The sequence below is a fragment of the Phoenix dactylifera genome, chromosome 3 (assembly GCF_051530095.1).
Source record: "Phoenix dactylifera cultivar Ajwa chromosome 3, Ajwa_hap1_PhDact_Kaust_v1.1, whole genome shotgun sequence".
NCBI lineage: Eukaryota > Viridiplantae > Streptophyta > Magnoliopsida > Arecales > Arecaceae > Phoenix > Phoenix dactylifera.
This window is the reverse complement of record NC_143192.1, coordinates 53,956,366-53,969,711: the sequence shown is the minus strand read 5'-3', so window position 1 is coordinate 53,969,711 and position 13,346 is coordinate 53,956,366. Positions and strand designations below refer to the sequence as shown.

General features: G+C 39.1%; 1 protein-coding gene and 1 non-coding gene across 2 annotated transcripts; one reads left to right on the top strand and one right to left on the bottom strand.

The window, feature by feature from the left end:
* Positions 1-619: 619 nt before the first annotated feature.
* On the bottom strand, positions 620-6,901 carry LOC103697416 (uncharacterized). Its single transcript, XM_089929957.1, has 5 exons — positions 6,857-6,901; positions 3,991-4,773; positions 2,193-2,381; positions 1,949-2,074; positions 620-1,010 (listed from the first exon to the last, which is right to left on the bottom strand). Exons 1-5 carry the CDS (start codon positions 6,899-6,901, stop codon positions 906-908), a joined length of 1,248 nt encoding a protein of 415 aa, XP_089786083.1. The 3' UTR covers positions 620-905.
* Positions 6,902-11,276: 4,375 nt separating this feature from the next.
* Positions 11,277-11,350, top strand: TRNAI-AAU (transfer RNA isoleucine (anticodon AAU)). Its single transcript has one exon. It is a non-coding gene; the product is annotated as a tRNA-Ile (tRNA).
* The last annotated feature ends 1,996 nt before the right edge of the window (positions 11,351-13,346 follow it).

The window sequence follows — 13,346 nt, the reverse complement described above, 5'->3', positions numbered from 1 at the left end:
AAATTCATTTGTGAAGGTAACTTTCAAGACTTGTTGTCTCCATGAATCGTCCAAATATCTTTCACAAAATGGGGGAGCAGTCATGGCTGGTATTAAGCAGATGATGCAAGTGCAACCAGTATCTGCTGGTATTTTCATTGATGAAATATATTACTATGCTATTCCCTTTCATAAATGTTGTGCTATCAAAACAAATCTGAGTCTAGAACTGGTTCTTCACCAAATCAATTTTCTTTTCAATGTTTCAAGTAGCACTCTTTCTATAATTTAATTGAATTAGGGACCCTTGGCTTGCATGATCATGGTGATTCATGCTTTACTACGTACAGTTTTTTTCCTTGACCATTTTTTGGTCCAAAAGTGCATTTAGAAGACCGAACAAACTGTCTGAAAGTGGCTTTAACGACACTTTCTGGAACTTAGTAGCAACTTAAATTTTATTAAAACAAATGCAGATTGGGATGTGCCTTGTCATTTTCACGGTATTTGAACTGCTCGCTTGTACTAGATATTATCGGCCTCTTAGACCTCATGTATTATCACATACAGAAATCATCGCATGTATATGATTGTTTAATATCAATGCTAACATTTCATAAACAGGACCTCTCTCTCGATGATTTTGGCCATTCGTTTTGACTGTTGTTTAGGACTCAAAGATTCCTGCTTTATTTAGTGTGAAGTATGTATTATGGGTCTTTCACGTTGAAACGAGATAACAATAAAATGGCAAGAAAATCTCTTGCTATTTCTGCAATCATGGAAATTGTGATGTACAACACTACTGAAGACAACGATTGCCTCCATGCCTTTCTGTTTATTTGAAAGGGATAATGATTACGCCCACTGGTGAATGGCCAGACGTAGCAATAATACCAACTCCAGCATCTGTTTGGTCATATGACTCATATCCAGGACTCCAGAGTGTAGTTGTATTTAAAGGAATTCACGCCACTGATGTGAGCAAGTATATCCGAGGAGTCAAGTATATCTTCTTCCTTCACCTTTACCTGCAAATTGCGGTAGCAATAATGTTATTAAAAACAGGATATGCTTAATTCGAGGTAAAATAAAGCTGTCTTCTTTCTTATTGAAGTTAACCAAGATACTGAGACCTGTTGCACTAAAGCATGTAGCTTTTGTTGAGATCTGACTGGTAGCTCACTTGTGTTTGGTAGTAGGACTATTAAATTGAGTTGATAAAAAGAAGTAGGAAAGTCTATTACTTCTACTAGTTTATTGTCAAGCTTAAAACTTAAATCTTGGAAATTTGGCCTATAGAAGCTTTTACAGAATTGTTTTTTAATATTTTTGGGCTCAATGGATTTATATTCTAGGGGCCTTCAAACTTCATGTTAATGTTAGTTTCATTTTAGATATATTGAATTGCTATCAATCAAATGAGGGAGGGCAGACCATTTCTTGCAACCGTATTCTAATACTGGTAAGGACTGAATGCAAGACAGAGTTCAGAAAATGGATCAGTTTCATCTTGGAAATCTGGCCTACAGATGCTTTCACAGAATGTTTTTTTTTTTTAATATTTTTATGCTCCGGAGAGTTATGTTTTAGAGGCCTCCAAAGTTTCATACTAAAATTAGTTGTCATTTTTAGATAGTTTGAACTGTTAACAATCAAATGAGCAAGGGCAGCCCATTTCTGGCAACCATGTTCTCGTACTGCTGAGGATTGATCGCAAGACAGGATTCTTCAGAAAATAGATCAGTTCATCTTCATACATATCATATGAAGCAATTTTTGAATAATCCAAGGCTATGATAGTTAATGTTGTTCATAATCATAATTTCTTTTATATGCTTGCTAGGTTTTTTTTTTTTTTCAATTTAAATGTTGCCCTTTAGGGTTAGTTTCTACACTGCAAAGAACCTGAGTATTTCTGGATAATCAGCATGATGCATTGCAGAAATGAGATTATTATAAAGCTTACTTCCTCCTCTTCATTGAACTCATGGTGATTGGAGGTGTGTCTTGCTGCCTCTCTAAACTCATCATTCTTTGCAAATCGCCCTCGGATACGAGGTCGGCTATCTGCTAGAGTTTTCCTACAAGCATACTGCATTTTTCCCCCCATTAATTTGGACTGCTAGTAAGGAGTACTGTGCAAGAATAAAAATATCAAAATTAAAAGATCATTTTCTTAGAGGGTCCATGGGGTGTAAGTCTTTAACTACCTTGATCTTTTTGCTGAAGTTTCTTTCATTCCTCTTCTTCAGGTATCTGTGGATCTTCTCCTTCCTCTCTTCCATGGAGAGGCGACCGACTTTGAAGGTGGACTCTTCTAATGCTGAGATGTCTGATGCTGGCAACTTTGTCGGGCTTCCGCTGCACCCATCCATGAGATGCTGGTTTCCTCCAATCACCTTACGAGAGTAACAAAATGGATGGTAAGAGTCACTGCACCATGACATAGATTTCAACTACTGGTTGTGGAATGGTTGATAAAGCCTGCCAACCATTCCAAAGAGATCCTGGCCTCTTGAGAGGTTTATTTCTTCATGCTGATGATGTTTTTATGCTTGCGAGGTTTATTGATCATATTTAGACAACAATGGGACTGCAGACTTCTCCTTTCTCAATTTGGATTTAGTGATTTTTTATGCATCAAGAGTCATATTTATGCTTGCTTCTACAGCCTATATATATACATATATCATGCACCATCAATATGGAAGGATGCTGTATTGTTAGTTCACATGAGTCAAAAGATTGTTCACCATATATATTTTTACAATCAAAATTAATAAGAAGTATGTTGCTCAACTATATTGTAAAGATCAATTAGAGAAACTCGGCAGTTTGTGACTGATGAGTGAACAATTCCAAATGTCTACTAGCACTTCCTCACCGAAGGAACTCTTGTGTTTTACGTAGTGGTGGAGTTAAAGAGGGTCGAAATTATTCCCTCTAGTCCAAGACATGGGACAATATGGGTGAGCTGTTGATTAGTAGGTGGATCTAGTATTGAACCAGATGCTTTCTGGCTGGCTTCTTAGTGGGCTCGGTCAACCCAAAATCAGAACATAAGACTTTGGTCTGATTTGCTTCTGATAAGATTGGATCTTAATGGGACCACATTCCTTGCTAATTAGCCTAAAAGTTGTTCCAAAATATTGCAATATAACTTCTAGAATTCGGGCAAGACCTAACTAACCAGACCTGATAAGTGGATTGGAGTGAATGGGTCCCATATATGGGTCCATATCTTGGACCAGTATGGAGCTAACCCTTCTGTACACTAATAAATACAGTCATCATGTAAAAAAATTGTGAACAGGGAGACTTGGCATGTCAAAATCTATGCATTAAGTACTTAACCAAATACTTGCTCTTATTTCTGCACAGAACGCATAGCTGGTGCAAAACTTTAGGCTTCCTTAGTCATCTATATGTGACTCCAACCATCAATAACGCTATCAAATGAGCTGACCTGAGCAGATCTAGTTGACCCTTTTATTTAGATCAGGCATGGCATATTTGAAATGCTCAACTGTTGGTCAAGCTAAACTCAAGAATAAATGTTCGAACTTGGCTCATGGGGCACCATGATTCAGCTAATTCTCAAGCTGAAGCTATTTATCTCAGTGGCCTAGTTGACAAGGTCACCATGATTCAAGTTTATCCCATCTGCCACTCGAGCCTTCAAAAAGGGTTCAAGGTTAACCCTATTTTAACATAACAAACATGAACGAGCTAAGGCCAAGTTGTTTGTAAATAACTTAGTTAATCTTTTCTTTTATAAAAAGTTTCATAGGCAATGATTTACATGAAATCTTTCTCAAATACTCCTAACTTACAAACCTTACTGAATTATGGTGGAAGGCAGGATTTCATCTCATTTCACTTGATCCAAATTGTATAAGGTGGCAGCTTGAATAGCTTGGTTAATTGACAAATTCGCTACTTATTATTCATAAGTAATAGTAAGTTAAGAAAAGAAAGAAAATGACAGTATTCTTTCTGAATCAGTACCTGCTGCATGTCGCCGGAGCTGTAGACCCGCTGCATGGAATTCAAGCCGTAGATCCCGACATTTCCGGGCCCCTCCGCCAGCGGCTGGTACCCCCCCACCTCCGGCGCCGACCCCACCATCATCATTCCCGCGCTAAAGAACCCCGGCTGCCTTTCTCCTCCCATCCCCGTATGGTGGTACAACGCCCCGATCCCGCCCCCTTCCAGAAACGCGCAAGACGGCGACGGCACCGCCGACTCCAACCCCACGAACGTCGCCGCCTGCTGCTGCTGTATCTGGATCGGCACCATGGACTCCGGCGAGTAGGCTGGGTATCCGCCACCCGGGATCGGATCCGTTAAACCGATCTGGTCGAAGGGGTCCACCACCTGCTGGTGGTCCCCGCCGGCGTACTGCGGCGGGGCTGGGAACATCGAGGAGAGGTCGGACGAGGACGGATAATTGACGGCGTGGAGGACGTCGGGATCGGGGTCGGGAGGCTGCGGGTCGTCGAGGAAGGCGGAAAGCGCGGCGGCGTCGATGGAGGGGAAAGGGGAGAAGGCGGTGGGGCCGGCGGAGGAGGAGGAGGAGGCAGGGACGTCGTCGGAGGAGTAGAGGAGGGGTTGGCTGTCGGGAGGGAAGAGGTCGTCGTCGTCGCAGAACTCCAGGATCCGGTCCTCGATAGGACTCGAGATGCCCTCCTGCACGCGCTCACAATTTTTCAAAACCAAAACGCACCCAATTTTATACACACATGTACACGCAAGGAGGAGAATAGGACTTGCAATTATAAAGTGCGCACACTATTTAAAACAGGCAGCAAGCTTATAAAAATCTAAACCCGAAAGTGACGAGTCTTTTATATGAGGTGGCGAGGAGTTCGGTGTTAGAGTCTGATTTTGAGTTCAATTGTAGAACACTGCTTTTTTCTTAAAAAAAAAGAAATATGGCACATGTGACCGGTCTGTAGGGTTGGCGCGTGGTGTCCAACGTCGTCTGGATAAGACCGACGGATGGACGGAAGGAGGTGACAGCGACGCTGCTGTCTTCGCTTAGTTGACATTCGACCAAAAAGTCAATGCTTAATTGGGCTGACCTCGTTGGCCACCAGAGAGGAGAGTCAAAAGTGTTTCATAAAGTTGTATTGTATTTCATATCTTCTCCATGTCTTCCAAAAGTGCATTGCATTTTATAGTTGACCACGGAGCTATGTATCCCCATGCCATCAAACATATCAAACATATGTATATATGCATAGGCGGACACACAAATACATATCTTTATGTATGTAAGCATCAATCTTTTAATGTAATGCTTGCACGTATTTCTATGCATAAAAAAGAATTGGATGTGCATTGTTTATTACTTAGAATCCTACTGTTGAACGTCTTCAAGTTATTCTCTTGTTCGATTGATTGTTTGTGGACCTTCACTAACTGACCTTACAATGTTCTTCAAAGATGCCTCTGTTACATCAATAAGTATAAGCTAGGTGCTATGCATGCGAGACTCAATATTCCTAGTCATGGCAACTAAAAGTGAAATATGTGCATCCATCATCTCATTGTGCATGCTACCATCAACAAAAGTAGCAAACTCTTGTCAATAAACTATTCTGAGCTGACTCAACAATCCACAGATAGGAAACAAATTTAGGCTAAATCGAGTTTGGGTTTGGGTTTGGATTCGGATTCCCAAATTGCTGTCCCCAAATAAGCATAAATTCAAAATCAATCATAAATTTTCAGCATAAGCTAAATTAACCCAGCCTGTTGATTGACCTACCTCATAAATTAAAGAGATGTAATATAAGTAAATTGGAATGAAAGATAAGGGGGAGAAAAAGGTAGGAATCTCTAAAAACAGGTAAAAGAAAAGCTCAAAGCATCGCAGTCAATAAGTAAATTGGTCTTGGATGGGAGAGGAAATCCAAACAGAGCACCTATACTTTGGCACTTGAACCAAAGCCAAAGTGCATCGATTCTCCACACCAGTGTGCTGTTTTAGTCTTGTCCGATTGATATGGCTTTGGATCGCTTTACCGTACGGGGCGGAGCTTCTATTGCTCATCATGTGAAGAGGGAGGTTCGGAAGAATGCTTAAGCTTATACTATTATTAAGTATTGAAGTTTTTGACTACCACACTGTCATGTTCCACCTACTGGTGTGACAAGTACGTTCACATAGAACCGTGAAACATTGTAGAAAAAGAGAAACTCACGAAGAGATATAGAAGAGAGAAGAAATATTGGCACGCCATTTGTGGAATAATAAGAAATAAGAAGGTGGTAATTGTACGTGTTGTTTGAGATACAAACATGCAGGAAATGGAGATTGGAAGTTCTAGAGATAGTGTTGAAATAGAATTTGCAAACTTGACTTCAGATAGAAACATGTAATTCTATATTTGTTCGGACAAAAGAAACGCCAAGAGCTGAACATACAAAATGATCTTAAACTTGGGGAAAATCTGTAGTTCTTTTCTGAAACTCCAAAAAATGCTTCCATATTTCCATCAAACTAGCTTTTTAATCTTTAATTTTTTTTTAAAAAAAAATGTAGCTTCTTTGTTTGCTTAACTTTAACGAATGGATCGAATTTTTCCTCCAAATCACTACTATTTTGAAAGATAGAACCAGCAGTTTCAACCAAAATTCCGAGGAAAATAATGAAGATACTATTGAACAATATGCAGCAAAAAGAAAGAAAAAAAAAGAATCTGAATTAGAACAGTCCACCTTTTATATTAATTAGTAGTATATAATAATATAATCGTTTAATAAGGATACGATTATCTGCAAATCATAATATGCAAACCTTTAAAGAACTTCCATTAAACCAAAAAAAAGAAAGATAAATGAGGAGCAGTGGGGATGAGAGAATTACAATGGAGAACTGCACCGGCTGGCTATGGATCAGGTCCTGCGACATCTCTCCTTGACGAGCTCTCCTAATCTTCCAAAAAAACAAAGAATGGTAGAAACAGAAGCCCTCACTCACTGCAAAAGCTCTTATTCTCGTCTCCTTCCCTTTCCTTCTCCTATTCCTAACCTAAAACATCGACGTTCCAAACAAAAGAAGAAGAAGAAGAAGAAGAAGAAAAAGTGGAACAGGATTTCCTAAGCCAACCCAGAGACCCCCTTCCAATATATAGGATGAGGTGTGGAGAGAGAGAGAACTGGAAGAGCCCGAGGATAGAGAAGTGGGACGCGGGTGGGGTTACTATATATGGCGAGGAAGACTGTCCATAGGAGGACGGGGAGAACAAGTAACGGCCGTTTTTTCGTACGGCTAGTCGCCGTCAGCGGTTGGGGCCCGAGGTTGACGGGGGGCCGCGAGGGCCCAGCCCGCGGGTCCAACGGCGGCCGGGAAGCGTTTGCCACGTAGGACGGAGCAAACGTGGCAGTGATGAGCTGGCACGACAAATGCGGGCGGGATCTGGGTTATTTCCGGTTGCTCCGGTTTACTATACGCGACTAGGGTTTGTAACGGTATCATGCTGCTGCCGGACCCCATAACTCGCATTCAATTAACTTAACTATATATCCATGGACGGATTAATCTCATCTCCCATGTCGCTGACAAGTGTCTAATGGTGTCCGGGAGATTTGTTCTTACTTTTTCTCTCCTAGATATAAAAGGGTATTTGGGCCATTGACAGTGCTAACTGTATAAAATTTGATGACTAAGACATATGATAGATTTTTATTGGCTATGCAGTTTGCCAAAGTGTACTATATGCACTTAGTAATTTATAGAAGATCTACTAAAGCTACAGGGATAATTAGTTGCAGATCATGAATGAATTGTGTTATGAGGTTATTGCCTTGGTCATCTCTAGTTTGCTGCCACCTGGGTGGTTGAAGCATATGTAGGGTTGGGCTACCGGATTTAGGGACATGAGGCTTTAGGTTTTTGTTGAACATGGGAAGTTAATTTGAAGCTTCGGTAACTTATTTGTTGATGGAAGTATTTTGCATATCATTTGCATGGTTGACACTTTGAATAATAGGTAGCTTAGTTGTATCTAACCTAAAGAGAATAATTTAGGAGAATTTCTAGGCTTGAAGTGGACCATCTTGATCACTACAAGTTGCGTTGGATAGAGTTCAGGAGCGAAATCAGCCATATTGGAAAGCCGAGTTACAGACTTAATTTTCATAGATCATAACTTGGACATACGATATCCGATTGAGATAATTTTTTTTTTTTTTAACCGAGTAGTTTTTCGAGATCAAGCTCAAATCTCATCGTTTCGAGCCTGAAACGGATCAATCAAACCGAAAGTTATCTTTTTAGATAAGATTAGAATTAGAAAGAAGAATTTGATCTAAATTATATAAGAAAAGGTATGCAAAATTACTATTGACAAAATTACCTTCTAGGTATAATAGTTGTCTGTTTGATTTCGTGATTGATGGACCATCTTTGGTTTAACTGTACCAAAATCAAGTCCAGATGGCATGTTCAGAATTTTTATTCATAAAAAGTATAATTATTTAGTATATATCCAGTTTTGTAGCTTGGTTTGGTTTTGTTTGGTTTCCTGTTTGGTGGTTATACTAGACTACTAACATCATACCCATCTTAGTTATCTTTAGAATAGACTTTCCGGTAAGGCATATTTCCTTATATAGCAATAAATCTAACTGGCTTTGAGCCAGGATTAACACAGCCAACCAAAAAGGATTACTTTTAACACACCATTGTGATTTGTGAATCGGAAAAGATTAGGTTCTGATCGTCTAAAATAGTGCATTGCCGTCACAATTTGTACCCTCTACAACCTCATTTTAGGAAATTATTCGATCTGCAGGGCTGTCATTGATGGAGCTCTACTGAGTAACTTCTAGCTGTCATTAGTCTTAGCCAGATGTATGTAGCTCGAGAAAAATATACAATGAGTATAACCACCAAAGAAAAATATATTTTGGCTCCGTCTTGTCACTGAGAAATTATATCTTACACCGCATATACTACATGACTGTGCACCGCGCCAATTATCTTGTCTTCTTCTTATGAGCCCCATTCATCATTTGCTTGTTTCGGTGACTGGCCTAAAGAAAGGAAACGAGTTGATTGGCATAGTGTACAGTGACTTGGTGTAGCCGTGCAGGGTATTCGTTTGCAGACCGAAAAAAAACTAATAAAGCGGCAAAAGTAAGAAGAATCTCATGAAAGCATCTTTAGAAAGCAAGCTTGAAATGTTTCACCGTAATGTGCTATCTAGCGTAAATATTCTGCAGGAGGCCCCTGGTCGTGTGAGTTCATGTGTATACTTTTGTTGTCGAGTGGCATGTTGATGTCGGCAAACGGATGACTAGTTACCAAGGCAACCAAGTCAAAGGGAGGGCGACAGACCATGAGATCGAAGTGGGCAAACCTCTGCTCTGCCACGATAATGCAACAAAAATAAATTTTAATTTATAATAAATAAGAACATTATATTCTGAAAACTATATATCAATTTATCTGAAGATTTATATTAGGCCGCTGTCAGTTATGTACTTAAAAAAAAGAAAAGGATTTAGAAAAGAGAAAAGAAACTCGGAGAGGAAAAGAAAGGCCTGATGCATGGACCAACAGGGAAGAATAGTTTTACGAGGAAGAAGAGATACGAACGAGCAGTATCACACACGGATGCTTTACTCTTCGATTTTTACTTTAAGATAGATGCGAAAGAATAACGGCTCCAGACGATCTTCTTTGGTAGGATTTTTTGTTCATTCCGAGCACCCAAATTGGTGCGTTGATTCAATGCATGAATTGAATTGAAGAGGTAACACAAATGCGGCCGCTTCTCATTCCACGCAACGTGGCAATAACCCTTTTTAGTGTCTATATTGGTTCCGACCAAGTCATCCGAGCTGTTCTTATCCACTTCCAATGTCAGCTTTAGGTAGAATCTTCAAGGAACCATAGTAAAAGATTGACGAATACTTTCAAATAGGATGACAAACTAGTGAATTTCTTTTGCGACACAAGTAATTCATTGCTGCTGTCAATTCTGACTGAAGGCAGTAACTGAACCGAGTCTATGGTAACATCAACTTCAATTGGTAATTAAGGAGCTCCAAGACTTGGATAAGTAAAGAAAACAATGGAAACTAAACAAAAGCTGAACACCTGATCTTTAAAAGATACGTTCTAGACCATGGCTTTTCTGTCCTTCAATGGCTACCCCTAAAGTACAGGAAGACTTGGAGAAGTCCACATCTGAACCCTGAGGCCACCCCCACCAAAATGGAACCAATGCCCATCAATCCCTTTAAAGGGCTGCCATTGTCTCCAAGCTTTAGCCGTGAGAATCTTTAGTTCATCAAGACCAATCCCTTTGGGCTGGGACGACAGGCGACCCTCCAAAGCCAGCAAGGGAAGGAAGGAAAAGAGATGAGAGAAGATCACATATATTTCCCAAGTGGCCGTTGCCACCCCTTTAGACCTACATTGGAATCCCATGCCCTTCCTCTTAGGACACAATGTCCATGAACATGAGTTCAATGCCCCCTCCACTTGCATGATTTGAATTGCTGTCTTGGCTAAAACTGCCATAATTCCCTCAACCACAGCCCAGCACCTTCACATATTTGGGAAAGCTCGCCCACATGAGCCATGCATGTTGTTGGAACTCTTTGGGACACCAAATCAACCTGCTTTGAACCTTGGATCATGTTTCAATCCAGGATATATTCCGATCATTTGACGAGACCTAAGATCCCCAAGATATTGCTTGGCTTCACTGGCCAATTGTCGATCCATGATTGGGTAACTTTGTCATGCTAAGATTCCAAGGGTTTTTTTGAAGTTCCTTGATGGATGAACTTGCATCATGCACCCGTGAGCTAGTATAAGTGGATGAAACTTGGTCATGGAGATTAATAGCATTGACATATATAATATAAAAGATTTATAGTTGGAATTACTTCTTTTATGTACTCAAAAAAGTTAAAAAAAAATTATTGTCAATTTAACTTTATTTGACTATTACGAGACGGTTTAACCTAATATCGTCAGCCTTATGGTTGAGCATTGTGTTTAGGCAAGCACCCACAAGATTGACAATGCTTATCCATGGAAGTGTCAAAATCACTCGTAGTTTGCATTATTGGAGCTACATTGCTCTGCATGATAAGGGAGAGTGAAAGAAATTGGATAGAAAATGAAGTGAATATAACAGCCGAAATATGCATGGGTGTGGCCGAAATCAGTGAAAGCTTGCAATTATGAGGCTGACGTATAAAATTTTCGTATAATTTTAACATGTTCGTGTATATATTATTGATCCTAGAAATGCATCGTAACAACTGGCCTATTAGCTCAGCTGGTTAGAGCGTCGTGCTAATAACGCGAAGGTCGCAGGTTCGAGACCTGCATGGGCCATTATTAACTTTGTTTATTTTTTAACTCATCAATCAACAAAATAACCTAATTTTTATTTTTATCTTTCTCAATTCACCATCAATCAACAAAATAACCTAATTTTTATTGATATCTTTCTCAATTCATCATAAACTACATCCCCATGCTATATATCATCAAAATTGATCAGGTCCATCATACTGACCTGAGTCATACCTAGTTTTCAGGCTGCTCGTTACCTTCTCTAGTTTCATAGCATCAGGGCCATTTAACTTTGTTTATTTTTTAACTCATCAATCAACAAAATAACCTAATTTTTATTTTTATCTTTCTCAATTCATCATCAATCAACAAAATAACCTAATTTTTATTGATATCTTTCTCAATTCATCATAAACTACATCCCCATGCTATATATCATCAAAATTGATCAGGTCCATCATACTGACCTGAGTCATACCTAGTTTTCAGGCTGCTCGTTACCTTCTCTAGTTTCATAGCATCAGGGCCATTTCACAAGTGCAATGCTTGACAAACACGAGAGGAGATTTTCTAATACCTTTACGATCCCATTTAATAATGGAATGCTTGTATTCCTATGCTTGTTCTCTTTGATTTTTCTTTTTTGTTCAAATTATTTAGCATGCGATACATGCAATTTATTCAAGATGAAAGAGAGTCTAATGCATACGCTCATGACCCCTTCATGTAGGATGTATGACTCTTGTATTTAATAGATTGTTTGTCTCGGAAAGTATTTAATGTCTAGGTATTTAATAGATTGTTTCTCTGCTTCTTCTTTCTTCATTCCTTTTACTTTTCTTACCTAATGTTACCTTTCTACCTCTAACTGGTCTCACTCCCTGAATGCAATCTGGGTGGGCTCTTCTTCCTTCCCTTTTTCCATTACATTTTATTCGATCCAAATTTGATATTATTTGATGGATAATTATAATCCTCACCAACATCATGTTCCAGTTCACTAGAAGGTCTTAAAAAAGTTATGACACAGATGTAAATGCCTTATTCAATTTGCATTGTATAAAATGTAGCCTTATTAACTAGTGTAATCTGTTTTTAAATCTAGCTTAAATCTTATATCTGTTTTCATTGACTCAATCCAATGATTAATTTTTGATCAACTCTCCTTGTGACCACATAAATATAATAACCAAACATGTAGATTTTGTATAAAATCATAAGAAAGCAGACATAGACCAATAAGCAGAATGGTTCAAGATAAAAGTCCAAGACAAAATGGCCAACATAACATAAACTACTAAGTTGATTTAACTGGCAAATCACTAATCAACACCGATATCCCAAAGCATTCAGTAGCCACTGTAGCAGCATATCCTATCAAGCAAATGATAAAAAGATCAATATCAGAAAAGTTACAATTATAGCTGATTTGAATGGTCTCACCGGTCATCATTTAAATCTGATTTGCATTCCAATTAAAATACCAACATCACAACATTTCATGTTCTTAGGGTTCATACCTCACTCAAAAGAAATGCATATTCATATATTTACAATTAAACTTGTAGGCCCCTGATACGATAAGCATAGCATAATTTGATTTAAGCTATCACACCATCTCAGTTTTCCTTCTGGGATCAGACTCGCCAGCAACCATCCATAGGTCAACAAGCTCTCTGACCTCTAGATGCTCAAACAGATAGGTCAGATGACATTCTTAACCAAGGACATTCGAATCTTATGGGGATTTAGGAAGGAGTTGACTTATACAAAGATGGGCAAGGAGGTCGATGAGAAAAGACTAACGACGTGGACAGGATCAATGCAATCATGCAAATAAAACCTTGAATGAATAATGATATTACTTCAATCTAGTGCTTCAGTCATCATCTAGGTTAAGGTAGAGCTGAAAATCACTGATGTAGTCAGTTAATTTCAACTGAAGTTGGATATTTTACTGATAGCCCTCTCCTCATGCATTCCCTGTGTATGTGATGAAAGAGAAAAGGGCATAAGTAATGATCAATATGAAGAT

Bases quoted from the DNA above. Each gene is read 5' to 3' on its own strand.
- LOC103697416 (XM_089929957.1), bottom strand. From the start codon at position 6,901: ATGTCGCAGGACCTGATCCATAGCCAGCCGGTGCAGTTCTCCATT. The intron at 4,774-6,856 runs GTAATTCTCTCA...TGTTTTAAATAG, and splicing joins AGCCGGTGCAGTTCTCCATT to TGTGCGCACTTTATAATTGC. The intron at 1,011-1,948 runs GTAAGCTTTATA...CGCAATTTGCAG, and splicing joins AGTTCAATGAAGAGGAGGAA to GTAAAGGTGAAGGAAGAAGA.